Source organism: Coregonus clupeaformis, unplaced genomic scaffold, assembly GCF_020615455.1.
Source record: "Coregonus clupeaformis isolate EN_2021a unplaced genomic scaffold, ASM2061545v1 scaf0032, whole genome shotgun sequence".
In the NCBI taxonomy this organism is placed as follows: Eukaryota; Metazoa; Chordata; class Actinopteri; order Salmoniformes; family Salmonidae; genus Coregonus; species Coregonus clupeaformis.
The window spans coordinates 1,287,947-1,303,835 of record NW_025533487.1 but is presented as its reverse complement, the minus strand read 5'-3'; the positions used below and the strand labels follow the sequence as shown (position 1 = coordinate 1,303,835).

Genomic DNA, 15,889 nt, shown 5'->3' with positions numbered 1-15,889 from the left:
ATGAGCTTGACGCCTTGATAAGTTATTTTCCTGAGGATGGCTCACCCCTCACAGTTCTGGGTGACTTTAACCTCCTGACGTCTGCCTTTGACTCATTTCTCTCTGCCTCCTTCTTTCCACTCCTTTCCTCTTTTGACCTCACCCTCTCACCGTCCCCCCCTACTCACAAGGCAGGCAATACACTTGACCTCATCTTTACTAGATGCTGTTCTTCTACTAATCTCACTGCAACTCCCCTCCAAGTCTCCGACCACTACTTTGTATCCTTTTCTCTCTCGCTCTCCTCCAACACTATTCACTCTGCCCCTACTCAGATGGTAATGTGCCGTCGCAACCTTCGCTCTCTCTCTCCCGCTACTCTCTCCTCTTCCATCCTATCATCTCTTCCCTCTGCTAAATCCTTCTCCCTCCGATCTCCTGATTCTGCCTCCTCAACCCTCCTCTCCTCCCTTTCTGCATCTTTTGACTCTCTATGTCCCCTATCCTCCCGGCCGGCTCGGTCCTCCCATCCTGCTCCGTGGCTTGACGACTCATTGCGAGCTCAGGCAGCCGAGCGGAAATGGAGGAAAACTAGACTCCCTGCGGACCTGTCATCTTTTCACTCCCTCCTCTCTACATTCTCTTCCTCTGTTTCCGCTGCTAAAGCCACTTTCTACCACTCTAAATTTCAAGACTCTGCCTCTAACCCTAGGAAGCTATTTGCCACCTTCTCCTCCCTGCTGAATCCTCCTCCTCCTCCCCCTCCCTCCTCCCTCTCTGTGGATGACTTCCAACCATTTTGAAAAGAAGGTTGACGACATCCGATCCTCATTTATTAAGTAAAATGACACTGCTGGTCCTGCTCACACTGCCCTACCCTATGCTTTGACTTCTTTCTCCCCTCTCTCTCCAGATGAAATCTTGTGACTTGTGACGGCCGGCCGCCCAACAACCTGACCGCTTGACCCTATCCCCTCCTCTCTTCTCCAGACCATTTCCGGAAACCTTCTCCCTTACCTCACCTCGCTCATCAACTCATCCTTGACCGCTGGCCATGTCCCTTCCGTCTTCAAGAGAACCTACACTCGATCCCTCCGATGTCAACAACTACAGACCAGTATCCCTTCTTTCTTTTCTCTCCAAAACTTTTGAGCGTGCCGTCTCTAGCCAACTCTCCTGCTATCTCTCTCAGAATGACCTTCTTGATCCAAACCAGTCAGGTTTCAAGACTGGTCATTCAACTGAGACTGCTCTTCTCTGTGTCACGGAGGCTCTCCGCACTGCTAAAGCTAACTCTTTCTCCTCTGCTCTTATCCTTCTAGACCTATCTGCTGCCTTTGATACTGTGAACCATCAGATCCTCCTCTCTACCCTCTCCGAGTTGGGCATCTCTGGCGCTGCTCACTCTTGGATTGCGTCCAACCTGACAGATCGCTCCAACCAGGTGGCGTGGCGAGAATCTGTCTCCGCACCACATGCTCTCACCACTGGTGTCCCCCAGGGCTCAGTTCTAGGCCCTCTCCTATTCTCTCTATACACCAAGTCACTTGGCTCTGTCATATCCTCACATGGTCTCTCCTATCATTGCTACGCAGACGACACACAATTCATTTTCTCCTTTCCCCCTTTTGATAGCCAGGTGGCGAATCGCATCTCTGCATGTCTGGCAGACATATCAGTGTGGATGTCGGCTCACTACCTCAAGCTTAACCTCGGCAAGACGGAGCTGGTCTTCCTCCCGGGGAAGGACTGCCCTCTCCATGATCTTGCAATCACGGTTGACAACTCCATTGTGTCTTCCTCCCAGAGTGCAAAGAACCTTGGCGGGACCCTGGACAACACCCTGTCGTTCTCCGCTAACATCAAAGCGGTGACCCGATCCTGCAGGTTCACGCTCTACAACATTCGCAGAGTACGACCCTACCTCACACAGAAAGCGGCACAGGTCCTAATCCAGGCACTTGTCATCTCCCATCTGGATTACTGTAACTCGCTGTTGGCTGGGCTCCCTGCCTGTGCCATTAAACCCCTACAACTTATCCAGAATGCTGCAGCCCGTCTGGTGTTCAACCTTCCCAAGTTCTCTCATGTCACCCCGCTCCTCTGCACACTCCACTGGCTTCCAGTTGAGGCTCGCATCTACTACAAGACCATGGTGCTTGCCTACGGAGCTGTGAGGGGAACGGCACCTCCTTACCTTCAGGTTCTGATCAGACCCTACACCCAAACGACGGCACTACGTTCATCCACCTCTGGCCTGCTGGCTCCCCTACCTCTACGGAAGCACAGTTCCTGCTCAGCACAGTCAAAGCTATTCGCTGCTCTGGCACCCCAATGGTGGAACAAGCTCCCCCGCGACGCCAGGACAGCGGAGTCACTGACCACCTTCCTGAGACACTTGAAACCCTACCTCTTTAAGGAATACCTGGAATAGTATAAAAGTAATCCTTCTACCCCACCCTCCCCCACCCCCCCATAAAAAAAAGAAAGAAAAAAAGGTGGTATCATAAGGTGAATGCACCAATTTGTAAGTCGCTCTGGATAAGAGTGTCTGCTAAATGATGTAAATGTAAATGTAGTAGGAGCATATAAGGCTATACGGTTCTACCATGTTAACATTCCAAGGTTTGTCTCTGAAAGTGAAGCTGGTTAATTAATAACCCCCACATGATATCACAGATCCGAGATAAACACAGCAATGCTTTAACGTTTGACATTTGAAACCAAGGACGATTCATTATGAATGTATATGCACACAAAAAATAAAAAAACAATGAATAATTGTTTTGGGTCATTTAGCAGACGCTCTTATCCAGAGCAATTAGGGTTAAGTGCCTTGCTCAAGGGCACATCGACAGATTTTTCACCTAGTCGGCTCGGGGATTAGAACCAGCGACCTCTCGGTTACTGGCACAACGCTCTTAACCACTAAGCTACCTGCCGCCAAATGGCACCCTCTTCTGTTTCATATTCATTCATCAATGTCTTAATCATTACTCTCCGGTAGGCAGGAATGCTGATGGGTCCTGATAGAAGCAGAGAAAACCCAAACTAAGCCTGCTGGAGGAAGTTTGTAGATGACCCATGCTTCCCAAGAAGTGAAGTCCTCATTCTACACATTTCTCTCAAAGTGTACACTCACACACTTTCTTATATGATGCAAAAAATAGGCTACTGGTTTTCCGATCTGAGAAATCACTGCACATCCACTATCCCATCAGCCCAGTCAGGCAATTAATTAACTTGTGTACACTTGCTTACCACATGCATACCACATGCTTACCACATGCATACCACATGCATACCACATTACAATCAAAAAGAAGGCTGTATACTTGCATGGATTTAACAATGGTGGAAACTCACTCCAAGTAATGCTTACATCAATCAATCATACGATTTTAAATCCCTAACAGGGGAGTGTTCACTTCTGGAAAAGGGTGGTGAATAATTCTGCCTGTTTATTATTCATTCATTAATAATTTCTACCCCGCAGACAGGAAGCCTCCTGGGCTTGGATCCAAAATGGTGTCTCACCTTCAGCTTGTGCTCATGCTCCTTGTTGACGCGGGTCAGCAGCTGGGCCTTGCGTCGGTTCAGGGCGTCAATGAGGGCGTCACACTGAGCCACCAGACAGGCTTCGAACTCTACACCGTTCTCCTGCAGGACAGACAGACAGTCAGACAGACAGACAGACAGCTGGGACACACAGACGGTCAGCCAGTCAGACAGACAGACAGACAGACAGACAGACAGACAGACAGCTGGGACACACAGACGGTCAGCCAGTCAGACAGACAGACAGACAGACAGACAGACAGACAGACAGACAGACAGACAGACAGACAGACAGACAGACAGACAGACAGACAGACAGACAGACAGACAGCTGGGACACAAGGCCGTGTGGACAGACTTTGAAGAACACATGAAGACAGGAATGACAGACGGGAAGGTAGTATGTATCCTTCCTACGTTTAAAAAAAACAGGCAAACTGACAGACACAGAGAAAATGTGAGGCCGTATGTATCAAGCTTCTCAGAGCAGGAGGGCTGATCTTATTTTTATTTTAATAAATCAGATGAATAAGATTATATGGACAGATCCTAGATCTGCAGTCCTACTCTGAGACGTTTGATTCATACAACCCCATAATCATTGAAACACATGTAACTCTGAAATGAAGCAGACCAGATGCTGACTGTCGGAGCAAAAGATGGCAGACTACTGGGAAAGGAACAGTCATGACTATTGGTAGTCTTTGTAGACTATTTGTAGTTTCTGTAGCGTCTGTAGACTATTTGTAGTTTTTATAGCGTTTGTAGACTATTTGTAGTTTTTGTAGCGTTTGTAGACTATTTGTAGTTTTTGTAGCGTTTGTAGACTATTTGTAGTTTGGGGGTGGTAGAATATCTGAAGTCCATTTTTGTAATATTTTTTTTTACTATGTGAAGAATATTTGTAGTTTGAAACAAGTTCATTGTGGTGAACAGACTGAAGAAACAAGTGTAGTGAAAGAGGTTTGGAGATGCCATTGAGATCTACTTCTTAGGGTAAATGTTGTTGTTGTATAATTTGGTTCCATCAAGGTAAGGTACCACCACCAGGTATTGTTTGATTGTCTCCTGTATCTGCAGATACAGTATTATGCTCAGCTCTGGCCACCCAACCCAACTCTACCCCTCCATTCCACTCCTCTCCTTCTCCTCCTCTCCTCCTTCTCCTCCTTCTTCTCCTCTCCTCCTCTCCTCCTCTCCTCCTCCTTCTCCTCCTTCTCCTCCTCTCCTCCTCTCCTTCTCTCCTCCTCTCCTCCTCTCCTCCTTCTCCTCCTTCTCCTCCTTCTCCTCCACTTCTCACCTTCAGTGTTCCCCACCCTGATGTCACTAGTAAGGGTCTCCCTGGACCATCAGCGGGCTGTGTGACAAGAAGAGGAGTCAGCTTGGACATCTGATCTAATCCAGAGAAATAGAATGCTTTGCTCCAAAAGGAGACACTCAAAATGGCCACCAGAGAGTCCACCCATTATGGCATCATTGACCTGAATGGGGATACCCATTCAACTCATTGTAATTCTATGATCTACCCCTTCATCCCACCCTGTTGTCTGGGCAACGGCTTAGCTCTGTCTATGGCATCTAGTGTTACCGTACTATTTAGCTACTGTTGTTAGGTATCGCGGTAACGCTTCAGGCGAAGTTCACAGTTGTCAATGCTTAAAGTTCTATACATGTTAGTAAACTAAAAGGCGTCAGCAAGCTTCATTCGGCGAACCGAACGAGTGTGCTCGCATACTCCCTTGAAAGACCTTCGCTTGAAAAACGAGATAAAAGCAGCAATAGTACTGTTTGTCCATCTTGAGACGCTGTAGCCAATATACATTTCCTCAAAATAGTCAGAATTAATCTAAGATAACTCAAGAAATCTGTCATTAATTTTGACGTTTTTTTGCAGAGGAGATCTTAGTCTCGCAATTGTACATCTAACTGAGATGTTTGGTGCAGTATTTCTCATTGAAACACTGTGCATGAAAACGAGTCGTCTCTCGTTGAACGACAAGAATCCCTACTGTTGATCAATCATCGACGAAGGGGCGTAGACTTCGGCTACCTACTTCGGCTTGCCTCCAGGAGAAATTGAGTGTGCCCGAACAGCCGAAAAAACCCTCACCGAAGTCCAAAACGAACAAAAACGTCACAAAATGGCATCATAATATACAGTGAGGGAAAAAAGTATTTGATCCCCTGCTGATTTTGTACGTTTGCCCACTGACAAAGACATGATCAGTCTATAATTTGAATGGTAGGTTTATTTGAACAGTGAGAGACAGAATAACAACAAAAAAATCCAGAAAAACGCATATCAAAAATGTTATGAATTTATTTGCATTTTAATGAGGGAAATAAGTATTTGACCCCTCTGCAAAACATTACTTAGTACTTGGTGGCAAAACCCTTGTTGGCAATCACAGAGGTCAGACGTTTCTTGTAGTTGGCCACCAGGTTTGCACACATCTCAGGAGGGATTTTGTTCCACTCCTCTTTGCAGATCTTCTCCAAGTCATTAAGGTTTCGAGGCTGACGTTTGGTAACTCGAACCTTCAGCTCCCTCCACAGATTTTCTATGGGATTAAGGTCTGGAGTCTGGCTTGGCCATTCCAGGACCTTAATGTGCTTCTTCTTGAGCCACTCCTTTATCGCCTTGGCCGTGTGTTTTGGGTCATTGTTGTCAGGTTTTGGCCATGACTGTTCGGGTTTTGGTCACTAGATGTCCCCATTGCACCTTTTTTGTACCTTTTGTTTTTCTTGCTCTAATTATTGTTTGCACCTGTAGGTCATTCCCTTGTTAGTATTTATACCCTGTGTGTTCCTCAGTTCCTTGCTCAGTGTTTGGTAGTTAGCACCCAGCCCCAGCCCAAGCCTTGTTTTATATAGATATTTCTCTGGTGGGATTTTCCAGAGGTTCTCTGGTTTAGTTCTTGTGTTTTGTTTGAGTAGTCTTTTGAGGTTTGTTTTTCCCTGCTGTTTTTTACCACTTTGTGGAGTTTCTTTTGTTTTTTGGAGGTTTTCCTCTTTGTGCCTCTTGGCTTTATTTTTTGGACATTGTGGATTTAGTTTCTTTGCCTGAAGATTTTGTTCTTTAATTAAACCACCATCTCTAGTACAGCTGTGTCTGCCTCATCTTCTGGGTTCTGACAATTATTAGTGACTGTTTCTCGCACCGGGTCGTGACAGAAACACTGAGCCATTATTATGAACCCAGAGGCAGCCAGTACCCAGGATCTTTTTCCATGCTGTCCCACCATGAGGGGACTGTCCAACGCCACGAAGCTGCTCTGGTTCAGCAAGAGGCCTTAATGGCTAGACATTCTCAACTTCTGTCAGAGATGCTGACTTCCATAAAGCAGATTTCGGATTGACTTTCCCCGGCAACCGCTTCTGCTCCAGTTCATCCGATTCAAGGGCCCCTGGCAGTTAATCCCCTGGCTGAACCTCGTCTGCCGCCTCCCCAACGGTTCTCAGGGGATCCGAGTGTTTGTAAGGGGTTTTTCACCCAATGTTCTCTCTCCTTTGAGCTGCAACCATCGTCGTTTCCCACCGACCGGTCCAAGATAGCATATATCATCACCCTGCTGTCGGAAAAGGCCCTAGCCTGGGCTACTGCTGTGTGGGATGCCCAAAGTCCCTGCTGTGCCAGCTACTCTACCTTTGCTGAAGAATTCAAGCGAGTGTTTCAAGGTCCTACCAACGGCCCTGACTCAGCCAAACAGCTCCTGACTCTCCGCCAAGGTCGGCGCAGCGTGACGGACTATGCCATCCAGTTCCGCACTGTGGCAGCAGCAAGTGGCTGGAACGACGAGGCGCTCACAGTGTGTTTTTTGAAGGGTCTTTCTGACACCATCCAAGATGAACTGGCCACTCGGGAACCACCGGACAACCTCGAGTCCCTTATCAAGTTGGCTTCACGCATAGACCAGCGTCTGAGAGAGAGAGAACAAAACCATAGACCGCTCACCCTAGCTCCTATCGGTTCCAGCTCCGAGTCTCCACCTTTATCCTCGCTGGCTCCACCAGAACCCATGCAGGTTGGACGCATCTCCCAGGCTGAGAGAGACCGCCGGATGAGGGAGCGATGCTGTCTATATTGTGGCAAACCGGGCCATTTCCGCTCCACGTGTCCCGGGCTCCAGGGAAACGCACTCTCCCGTGCAGGCCTGGGAGGACTGTAACGGGAAACATAACCTCCTCCCATCCATCCAACTCCCGCCTGCTCATTCCAGTTACCCTTTCCTGGGACGACCACGAGTTTTCTCTTCAAGCCTTGGTAGACTCTGGAGCCGCAGGTAACTTCATGGATGGGATCTGGGCGAAGGAGAATGGCGTTCCTTCTGAACCTCTAAGTGACCCCATAAGGGTTACTACGTTGGATAGAAGTCCTTTGGGATCTGGACTTGTCACTCGTGCCACTACCCCCCTTACGACTTTCAGTTTCCCAACACCAGGAAGTGATGAACTTTCATCTGATCTCCTGTTCCGAGTTTCCTCTCGTCCTTGGTTATCCCTGGCTTCACAGCCATAACCCTCACATCGACTGGTCTGTGGGCACTATCAAGCAGTGGGGTCCCTACGTGCCAAGCCACTTGTATCTTCCCGAGTTCCCAGAGTTCTCCTTCCGAGTCTCTAGAATCCATCGACTTGTCCCGAGTTCCCGAGTGTTACCATGACCTCAAACTGGTATTTAGCAAACAGAGGGCCACCAAACTACCACCCCATAGACCTTACGATTGCACCATCGACCTGTTGCCGGGGACCTGCCCTCCCAGGGGTCGGATCTTTTCCCTTTCTCCTCCCGAACGAGCTGCTATGGATACCTACATCAAGGACGCTCTGACAGCAGGCCTCATGCGTCCATCTACCTCGCCGGGCGGGAGCAGGGTTTTTCTTTGTGGCCAAGAAAGACGGTGGATTACGACCTTGCATCGACTACCGGGGACTCAATGCCATAACCGTCCGTAACCGCTACCCGCTACCCCTTATGGCCACAGCCTTTGAGCTGCTCCAGGAAGCAGTTGTCTTCACTAAGCTTGACCTGCGGAACGCATACCATCTTGTGCGGATCAAACCCGGGGACGAGTGGAAGACCGCTTTCAACACGCCTACTGGTCACTACGAATACTCGGTGATGCCCTTCGGCCTGACCAACGCTCCGGCTGTGTTCCAAGCGCTCATAAACGATGTGCTTAGGGATATGCTTAACATCTTTGTGTTTGTTTACTTGGATGACATCCTCATCTTTTCGAGCTCCCTTCAAGAACACACTAAGCATGTCAGACAAGTGCTCAAACGCCTCCTAGACAGCCATTTGTACGTTAAGCCGGAGAAGTGTGAATTCCATTCCTCTCGAGTACAATTCCTGGGATTTATAGTGGAACCCGGACAAGTCCAGATGGACCCCAAGAAGGTAGAGGCGGTAGCGGATTGGCCCACCCCCAAGTCCGTTAAGGAAGTTCAGCGTTTCCTGGGCTTCACCAACTTTTACCGCAAGTTCATCAAGAACTTCAGCTCGGTGGCAGCCCCTCTCTCGGCGGTAACCAAGGGTGGCAACACAAGGTTTCTGTGGGGTAGAGAAGCTGAGACGGCCTTCCAAGGACTCAAGCAGCGCATCCTCTCTGCTCCCATCCTGACACTACCAACGGCGGATGAACCTTTTGTGGTGGAGGTAGACGCATCAGAGGTTGGGGTTGGAGCTGTCCTGTCTCAGAGGGGTGAAGACAAGAAGCTTCATCCTTGCGCCTTCTTCTCTCACCGGCTTACCCCGGCCGAGAGGAATTACGATGTGGGGGATCGTGAACTCCTAGCGGTTAAGATGGCATTGAAGGAATGGAGACACTGGCTCGAGGGGGCTTCTCAACCGTTTCAAGTGCTTACGGACCACAAGAATCTGGAGTATATCCAGCAGGCGAAGCGGTTGAACGCCAGACAAGCTCGATGGTCTCTTTTCTTCAGCCGATTTCAGTTTATCCTCACCTATAGACCCGGGTCGAAGAATCTCAAACCGGACGCCTTGTCACGAATCTACTCTCCTGCCATTCGAGAAGATACTGACATGACTGTCCTTCCGGCCGCTAAGATCGTGGCTCCGATCTCGTGGCAAGTGGAGGATACCGTGAAACAAGCTCAAGCCATCGAACCGGGCCCTGGAGGAGGTCCTGCTAATCGGTTGTTTGTTCCCAAGGCAGCAAGGTCCCAAGTCCTTCGGTGGGGGCACTCCTCTCGCCTCACCTGTCACCCGGGCGTAGGCCGCACCTTGGAGTTCATCCAGCGTAAGTTCTGGTGGCCCACCATAAAAGAAGACGTTGCCACTTTCATCAAGGCCTGTTCCGTGTGCTGCCAGGGCAAATCTTCTCACCTCCGCCCTCAAGGACTCCTTCACCCTCTATCTATTCCCCACCCGACCCTGGTCCCATATCTCGTTGGACTTTATTACTGGCCTTCCTCCGTCCCATGGTAATACTACGATCCTAGTCATCATCGACAGGTTTTCTAAGGCGGCCAGGTTTGTTCCTTTGACCAAATTACCTTCTGCCAAGGAAACAGCTGAGTTGGTGATTAACCATGTGTTCCGAGTCTTTGGGATTCCGCAAGATATGGTTTCCGACAGAGGTCCCCAGTTCGCCTCAAGGTTTTGGAAGGCCTTCTGCCAACTCATAGGGGCCACGGCCAGTTTATCTTCAGGGTACCATCCGAGTCCAATGGCCAAACTGAGAGGATGAATCAGGAGCTGGAAACCACCCTCAGATGCATGGTTTCCAACAACCCGTCCACTTGGTCATCCTTCATTGTTTGGGCCGAGTACGCGCACAACACCTTGTGCTCCTCCTCCACTGGTATGTCCCCGCATGAGTGTCAGTTTGGCTATGCGCCTCTATTGTTCCCGGACCAGGAGGCAGAAGTCAGAGTGCCTTCAGCCTCGAGGTTCATCAGACGCTGTCGGCTTACGTGGAAGAAGGCACGTCTTAATCTTCTGCGTTCCTCTCAGCAGTACCAACGACAAGCCAACAGAGGTCGCCGTCCCGATCCTACCCTGTACCCCGGCCAGAGAGTATGGCTCTCAACTAAGAACCTACCACTACGGGTGGAGTCTCGCAAGCTGTCCCAGAGGTTCATCGGTCCCTTTAAGATTGCCCGGAGAGTCAATCCCGTTACTTTTCGCCTGCACTTACCCAGATCACTTAAGATCAATCCAACATTTCACATTTCTTTATTAAAACCTGTTGTTTTTTCTCCCCTTATCCCGGCAGGCAGACCTCCCCCCTCCGCCCCGTGTCATCGGTGGCCAGTCGGCTTATACCGTCCCACCGGATACTGGATTCCCGCCGGGTGCAGCGGTCCTGGCAGTATCTGGTGGACTGGGAAGGCTACGGTCCCGAGGAGCGCTCCTGGGTTCCTGCCAAGGACATACTGGACCCTGACCTCATTCGTCAGTTCAGGGCCCTCCACCCTGAGAAGGCTGGTAGGAACGTCAGGAGCCGTTCCTAGGAGGGGGATTCTGTCAGGTTTTGGCCATGACTGTTCGGGTTTTGGTCACTAGATGTCCCCATTGCACCTTTTTTGTACCTTTTGTTTTTTCTTGCTCTAATTATTGTTTGCACCTGTAGGTCATTCCCTTGTTAGTATTTATACCCTGTGTGTTCCTCAGTTCCTTGCTCAGTGTTTGGTAGTTAGCACCCAGCCCCAGCCCAAGCCTTGTTTTATATAGATATTTCTCTGGTGGGATTTTCCAGAGGTTCTCTGGTTTAGTTCTTGTGTTTTGTTTGAGTAGTCTTTTGAGGTTTGTTTTTCCCTGCTGTTTTTTACCACTTTGTGGAGTTTCTTTTGTTTTTTGGAGGTTTTCCTCTTTGTGCCTCTTGGCTTTATTTTTGGACATTGTGGATTTAGTTTCTTTGCCTGAAGATTTTGTTCTTTAATTAAACCACCATCTCTAGTACAGCTGTGTCTGCCTCATCTTCTGGGTTCTGACAATTATTAGTGACTGTTTCTCGCACCGGGTCGTGACAATTGTCATGCTGGAATACCCATCCACGACCCATTTTCAATGCCCTGGCTGAGGGAAGGAGGTTCTCACCCAAGATTTGACGGTACATGGCCCCATCCATCGTCCCTTTGATGCGGTGAAGTTGTCCTGTCCCCTTAGCAGAAAAACACCCCCAAACCATAATGTTTCCACCTCCATGTTTGACGGTGGGGATGGTGTTCATGGGGTCATAGGCAGCATTCCTCCTCCTCCAAACACGGCGAGTTGAGTTTGAATCCAAAGAGCTCAATTTTGGTCTCATCTGACCACAACACTTTCACCCAGTTCTCCTCTGAATCATTCAGGAGTTCATTGGCAAACTTCAGACGGTCCTGTATATGTGCTTTCTTGAGCAGGGGGACCTTGCGGGCGCTGCAGGATTTCAGTCCTTCACGGCGTGTTACCAATTGTTTTCTTGGTGACTATGGTCCCAGCTGCCTTAAGATCATTGACAAGATCCTCCCGTGTAGTTCTGGGCTGATTCCTCACCGTTCTCATGATCATTGCAACTCCACGAGGTGAGATCTTGCATGGAGCCCCAGGCCGAGGGAGATTGACAGTTATTTTGTGTTTCTTCCATTTGCGAATAATCGCACCAACTGTTGTCACCTTCTCACCAAGCTGCTTGGCGATGGTCTTGTAACCCATTCCAGCATTGTGTAGGTCTACAATCTTGTCCCTGACATCCTTGGAGAGCTCTTTGGTCTTGGCCATGGTGGAGAGTTTGGAATCTGATTGATTGATTGCTTCTGTGGACAGGTGTCTTTTATACAGGTAACAAGCTGAGATTAGGAGCACTCCCTTTAAATGTGTGCTCCTAATCTCAGCTCGTTACCTGTATAAAAAACACTAGGGAGCCAGAAATCTTTCTGATTGAGAGAGGGTCAAATACTTATTTCCCTCATTAAAATGCAAATCAATTTATAACATTTTTGACATGCGTTTTTTCTGGATTTTTTTGTTGTTATTCTGTCACTCACTGTTCAAATAAACCTGCCATTAAAATTATAGACTGATCATTTCTTTGTCAGTGGGCAAACATACAAAATCAGCAGGGGATCAAATACTTTTTTCCCTCACTGTATGCACAAACTCTTCTGAACTGTTTCGGCTGGGAAGCATGCGGACGCCTTAAGGAGTACCTAAAGGATGACAGGGGATTGGGGCTATGACTGGGTGAGAGTGTAGGAGGGGCTTGTGATGGCAGGTGGGAGGAGTTATTAGTGTAGGGGGAGGTGCTTGTGACAGCGGAAGGAGGGACTGTGACTGTGTCCCAAATGGCACCCTCTTCCTATATAGTGCTCTACTTTTGACCAAAGCCCTATTAGCCCTGATCAAAAGTAGTGCACTATGTAGGGAATAGGGTGCAATATGGGATGAATCCTATGCCAGTGTAGGTAGGAGGAGCAGTGAGCATTTATTGTACCTGGATGTGCTGCACCATGTTCCTCAGCTGAACCAGGAACTCCTTGGCCTCGGTAGCTCTGTCAGACAGGATGTTGAGGGCCTGGGACAGCTGGCCCTGAGGAGGACAGAGAGAAACATGGTCAGCATTGGACACGTCCATATCAATCAATCAATCAATCAATTGGTCGGAGGTGGTTGGGGGGGAGGGGGGTCGGAGGTGGGGGGTCGGAGGTGGTTGGGGGAAGGGGGTTGGAGGTGGGGGTTGGTGGTGGTTGGGGAAGGGGGGGTTGGAGGTGGGGGGTTGGAGGTGGGCGGTCGGAGGTCGGAGGTGGTTGGGGGAAGGGGGGTTGGAGGTGGGCGGTCGGAGGTCGGAGGTCGGAGGTGGTTGGGGAGAGGGGAGAGGGGGTCGGAGGTGGGGGGTCGGAGGTGGTCATGGGGAAGTGGTTGGTGGTGGTTGGGGGGAGGGTGGTTGAAGGTGGGGGGTCGGAGGTGGTTGGGGGAGGGTGTCGGAGGTGGTTGGGGGTCGGGGGTTGGAGGTGGGAGGTCAGAGGTGGTGGTGGGGGGGCGACAGAGCTTGTTATCTTTCTGGAGGACTGAGGTGGAAGAGAGGGTGAGAGAGAGACTGCTTCATCCGGCCAGAACACAACCCTCAGTTCCAGAACACAACCCTCAGTTCCAGAACACAACCCTCAGTTCCAGAACACAACCCTCAGTTTCCAGAACACAACCCTCAGTTCCAGAACACAACCCTCAGTTCCAGAACACAACCCTCAGTTTCCAGAACACAACCCTCAGTTTCCAGAACACAACCCTCAGTTTCCAGAACACAACCCTCAGTTTCCAGAACACAACCCTCAGTTCCAGAACACAACCCTCAGTTCCAGAACACAACCCTCAGTTTCCAGAACACAACCCTCAGTTCCAGAATACAACCCTCAGTTCCAGAACACAACCCTCAGTTCCAGAACACAACCCTCAGTTTCCAGAACACAACCCTCAGTTCCAGAACACAACCCTCAGTTCCAGAACAGAGCAGTAAACCAGCAGAAAGCTGATACATTGAAAACAACCCAACAACAACACCGTAGATAGACACACTCGCTCTTTGTCAACCTTAGTCTAGGGACCCTCTATGGCTGTGTCCCAAATAGCACCCTTTTTCCTATAAAGTGTCACCATACGGCTCTGGTCAAAAGTAGTGCACTATGTATACAATAGAGTACCATTTGGGATGCAATTTATGTCAATCCAAGTCTATGATCCTTTCTGTCAACCCTCGTCTAGGCATCTCATCTCATGTGAACCGGACCGACCAATGGGAATACAAAAGTACTGAGATAGTAGTAGTATAGTATGCCATTTAGCAGACGCTTTTATCCAAAGCGACTTACAGTCATGCGTGCACACATTTTTGTGTATGGGTGGTCCCGGGGATCGAACCCACTACCTTGGCGTTACAAGCGCCGTGCTCTACCAGCTGAGCTACAGAGGAGCTACAATGACCTTTGACCCTAGGGTTTGGGAAACCCTGACAGCTCCTGCTAACACGACCCCAGTGCACCATGGGACTGTGGCAACAGCCGAGCAAAGAGAGAGAGAGAGAGAGAGAGAGAGAGAGAGAGAGAGGAGAGAGAGCACAGTAGACTACTGTGATGAAGCTGGCCGATGCTTCTCATAAAGGTTTAAAATATGACTGGTACAGGATTTACAAAAAAAAAATATGAGTTTTATTTTCCATAAATATCATAAATAAACAGACTTAAAACAGGCAAAGTTAATAACAAAGCTAAAAGTCATGTGGAGATGAGGTGTAAAATATGCAAACGCTCCTCACATCCTCCTTGACAACCATCCTCCTCTCCCACACCTGTAGCCCTCTATACTCCTACCTGTATACGGGTTGAAAATGGCAGATTTGAACATTGATAAGCACCTACATGTTAACGTAGTGGCAGTACAGTAACATGCTATACATGATGTCAGAGATCAATGGCAGTACAGTAACATGCTATACATGACGTCAGAGCTCAGGCTCTGAGCTTCACAGCTCTGTAAAGGGTTTTGACTGACAGCCGTTCTGAACTTGAGGACCACACGCAACAAGAAGTTTCCCCCCATCCCTCCTGCTGATTGGGCAACTTTAGCACATGTTTTGTTGTCGGAGTGACGGAAATGCTGTAAATTAAAGATGGATTTTTAAGCCTTGAGAGAATTGAGACATGGATTGTGTATGTGTGCCATTCAGAATGTGAATGGGCAAGACAAAAGATTTACAGTGGCTTGCGAAAGTATTCACCCCCCTTGGCATTTTTCCTATTTTGTTGCCTTACAACCTGGAATTAAAATTGATTTTTTGGGGGTTTGTATCATTTGATTTACACAACATGCCTACCACTTTGAATATGCAAAATATTTTTGATTGTGAAACAAACAAGAAATAAGACAAAAAAACAGAAAACTTGAGTGTGCATAACTATTCACCCCCCCAAAGTCAATACTTTGTAGAGCCACCTTTTGCAGCAATTACAGCTGCAAGTCTCTTGGGGTATGTCTCTATAAGCTTGGCACATCTAGCCACTGGGATTTTTGCCCATTCTTCGAGGTAAAACTGCTCCAGCTCCTTCAAGTTGGATGGGTTCCGCTGGTGTACAGCAATTTTTAAGTCATACCACAGATTCTCAATTGGATTGAGGTCTGGGCTTTGACTAGGCCATTCAAAGACATTAAAATGTTCCCCTTAAACCACTCGAGTGTTGCTTTAGCAGTATGCTTAGGGTCATTGTCCTGCTGGAAGGTGAACCTCCGTCCCAGTCTCAAACCTCTGGAAGACTGAAACAGGTTTCCCTCAAGAATTTCCCTGTATTTAGCGCCATCAATCATTCCTTCAATTCTGACCAGTTTCCCAGGCCCTGCCAATGAAAAACATCCCCA

General features: G+C 48.7%; 1 protein-coding gene across 1 annotated transcript in view; it reads right to left on the bottom strand.

Annotated features, from left to right (window-relative positions):
* The window catches only part of LOC121544577 (E3 ubiquitin-protein ligase TRIM9-like), a gene marked incomplete at its 3' end in the record, with an annotated part of 81,863 nt that overhangs the window by 20,892 nt on the left and 45,082 nt on the right, over positions 1-15,889 (bottom strand). Inside the window, exons 2-4 of the mRNA XM_045212616.1 lie at positions 12,978-13,073; positions 4,838-4,894; positions 3,517-3,639 (exon numbers count right to left, since the gene is read on the bottom strand). Of these exons, the coding sequence (XP_045068551.1) occupies positions 3,517-3,639; positions 4,838-4,894; positions 12,978-13,073 (276 nt within the window). The remainder of the gene's footprint in view (positions 1-3,516; positions 3,640-4,837; positions 4,895-12,977; positions 13,074-15,889) is intronic.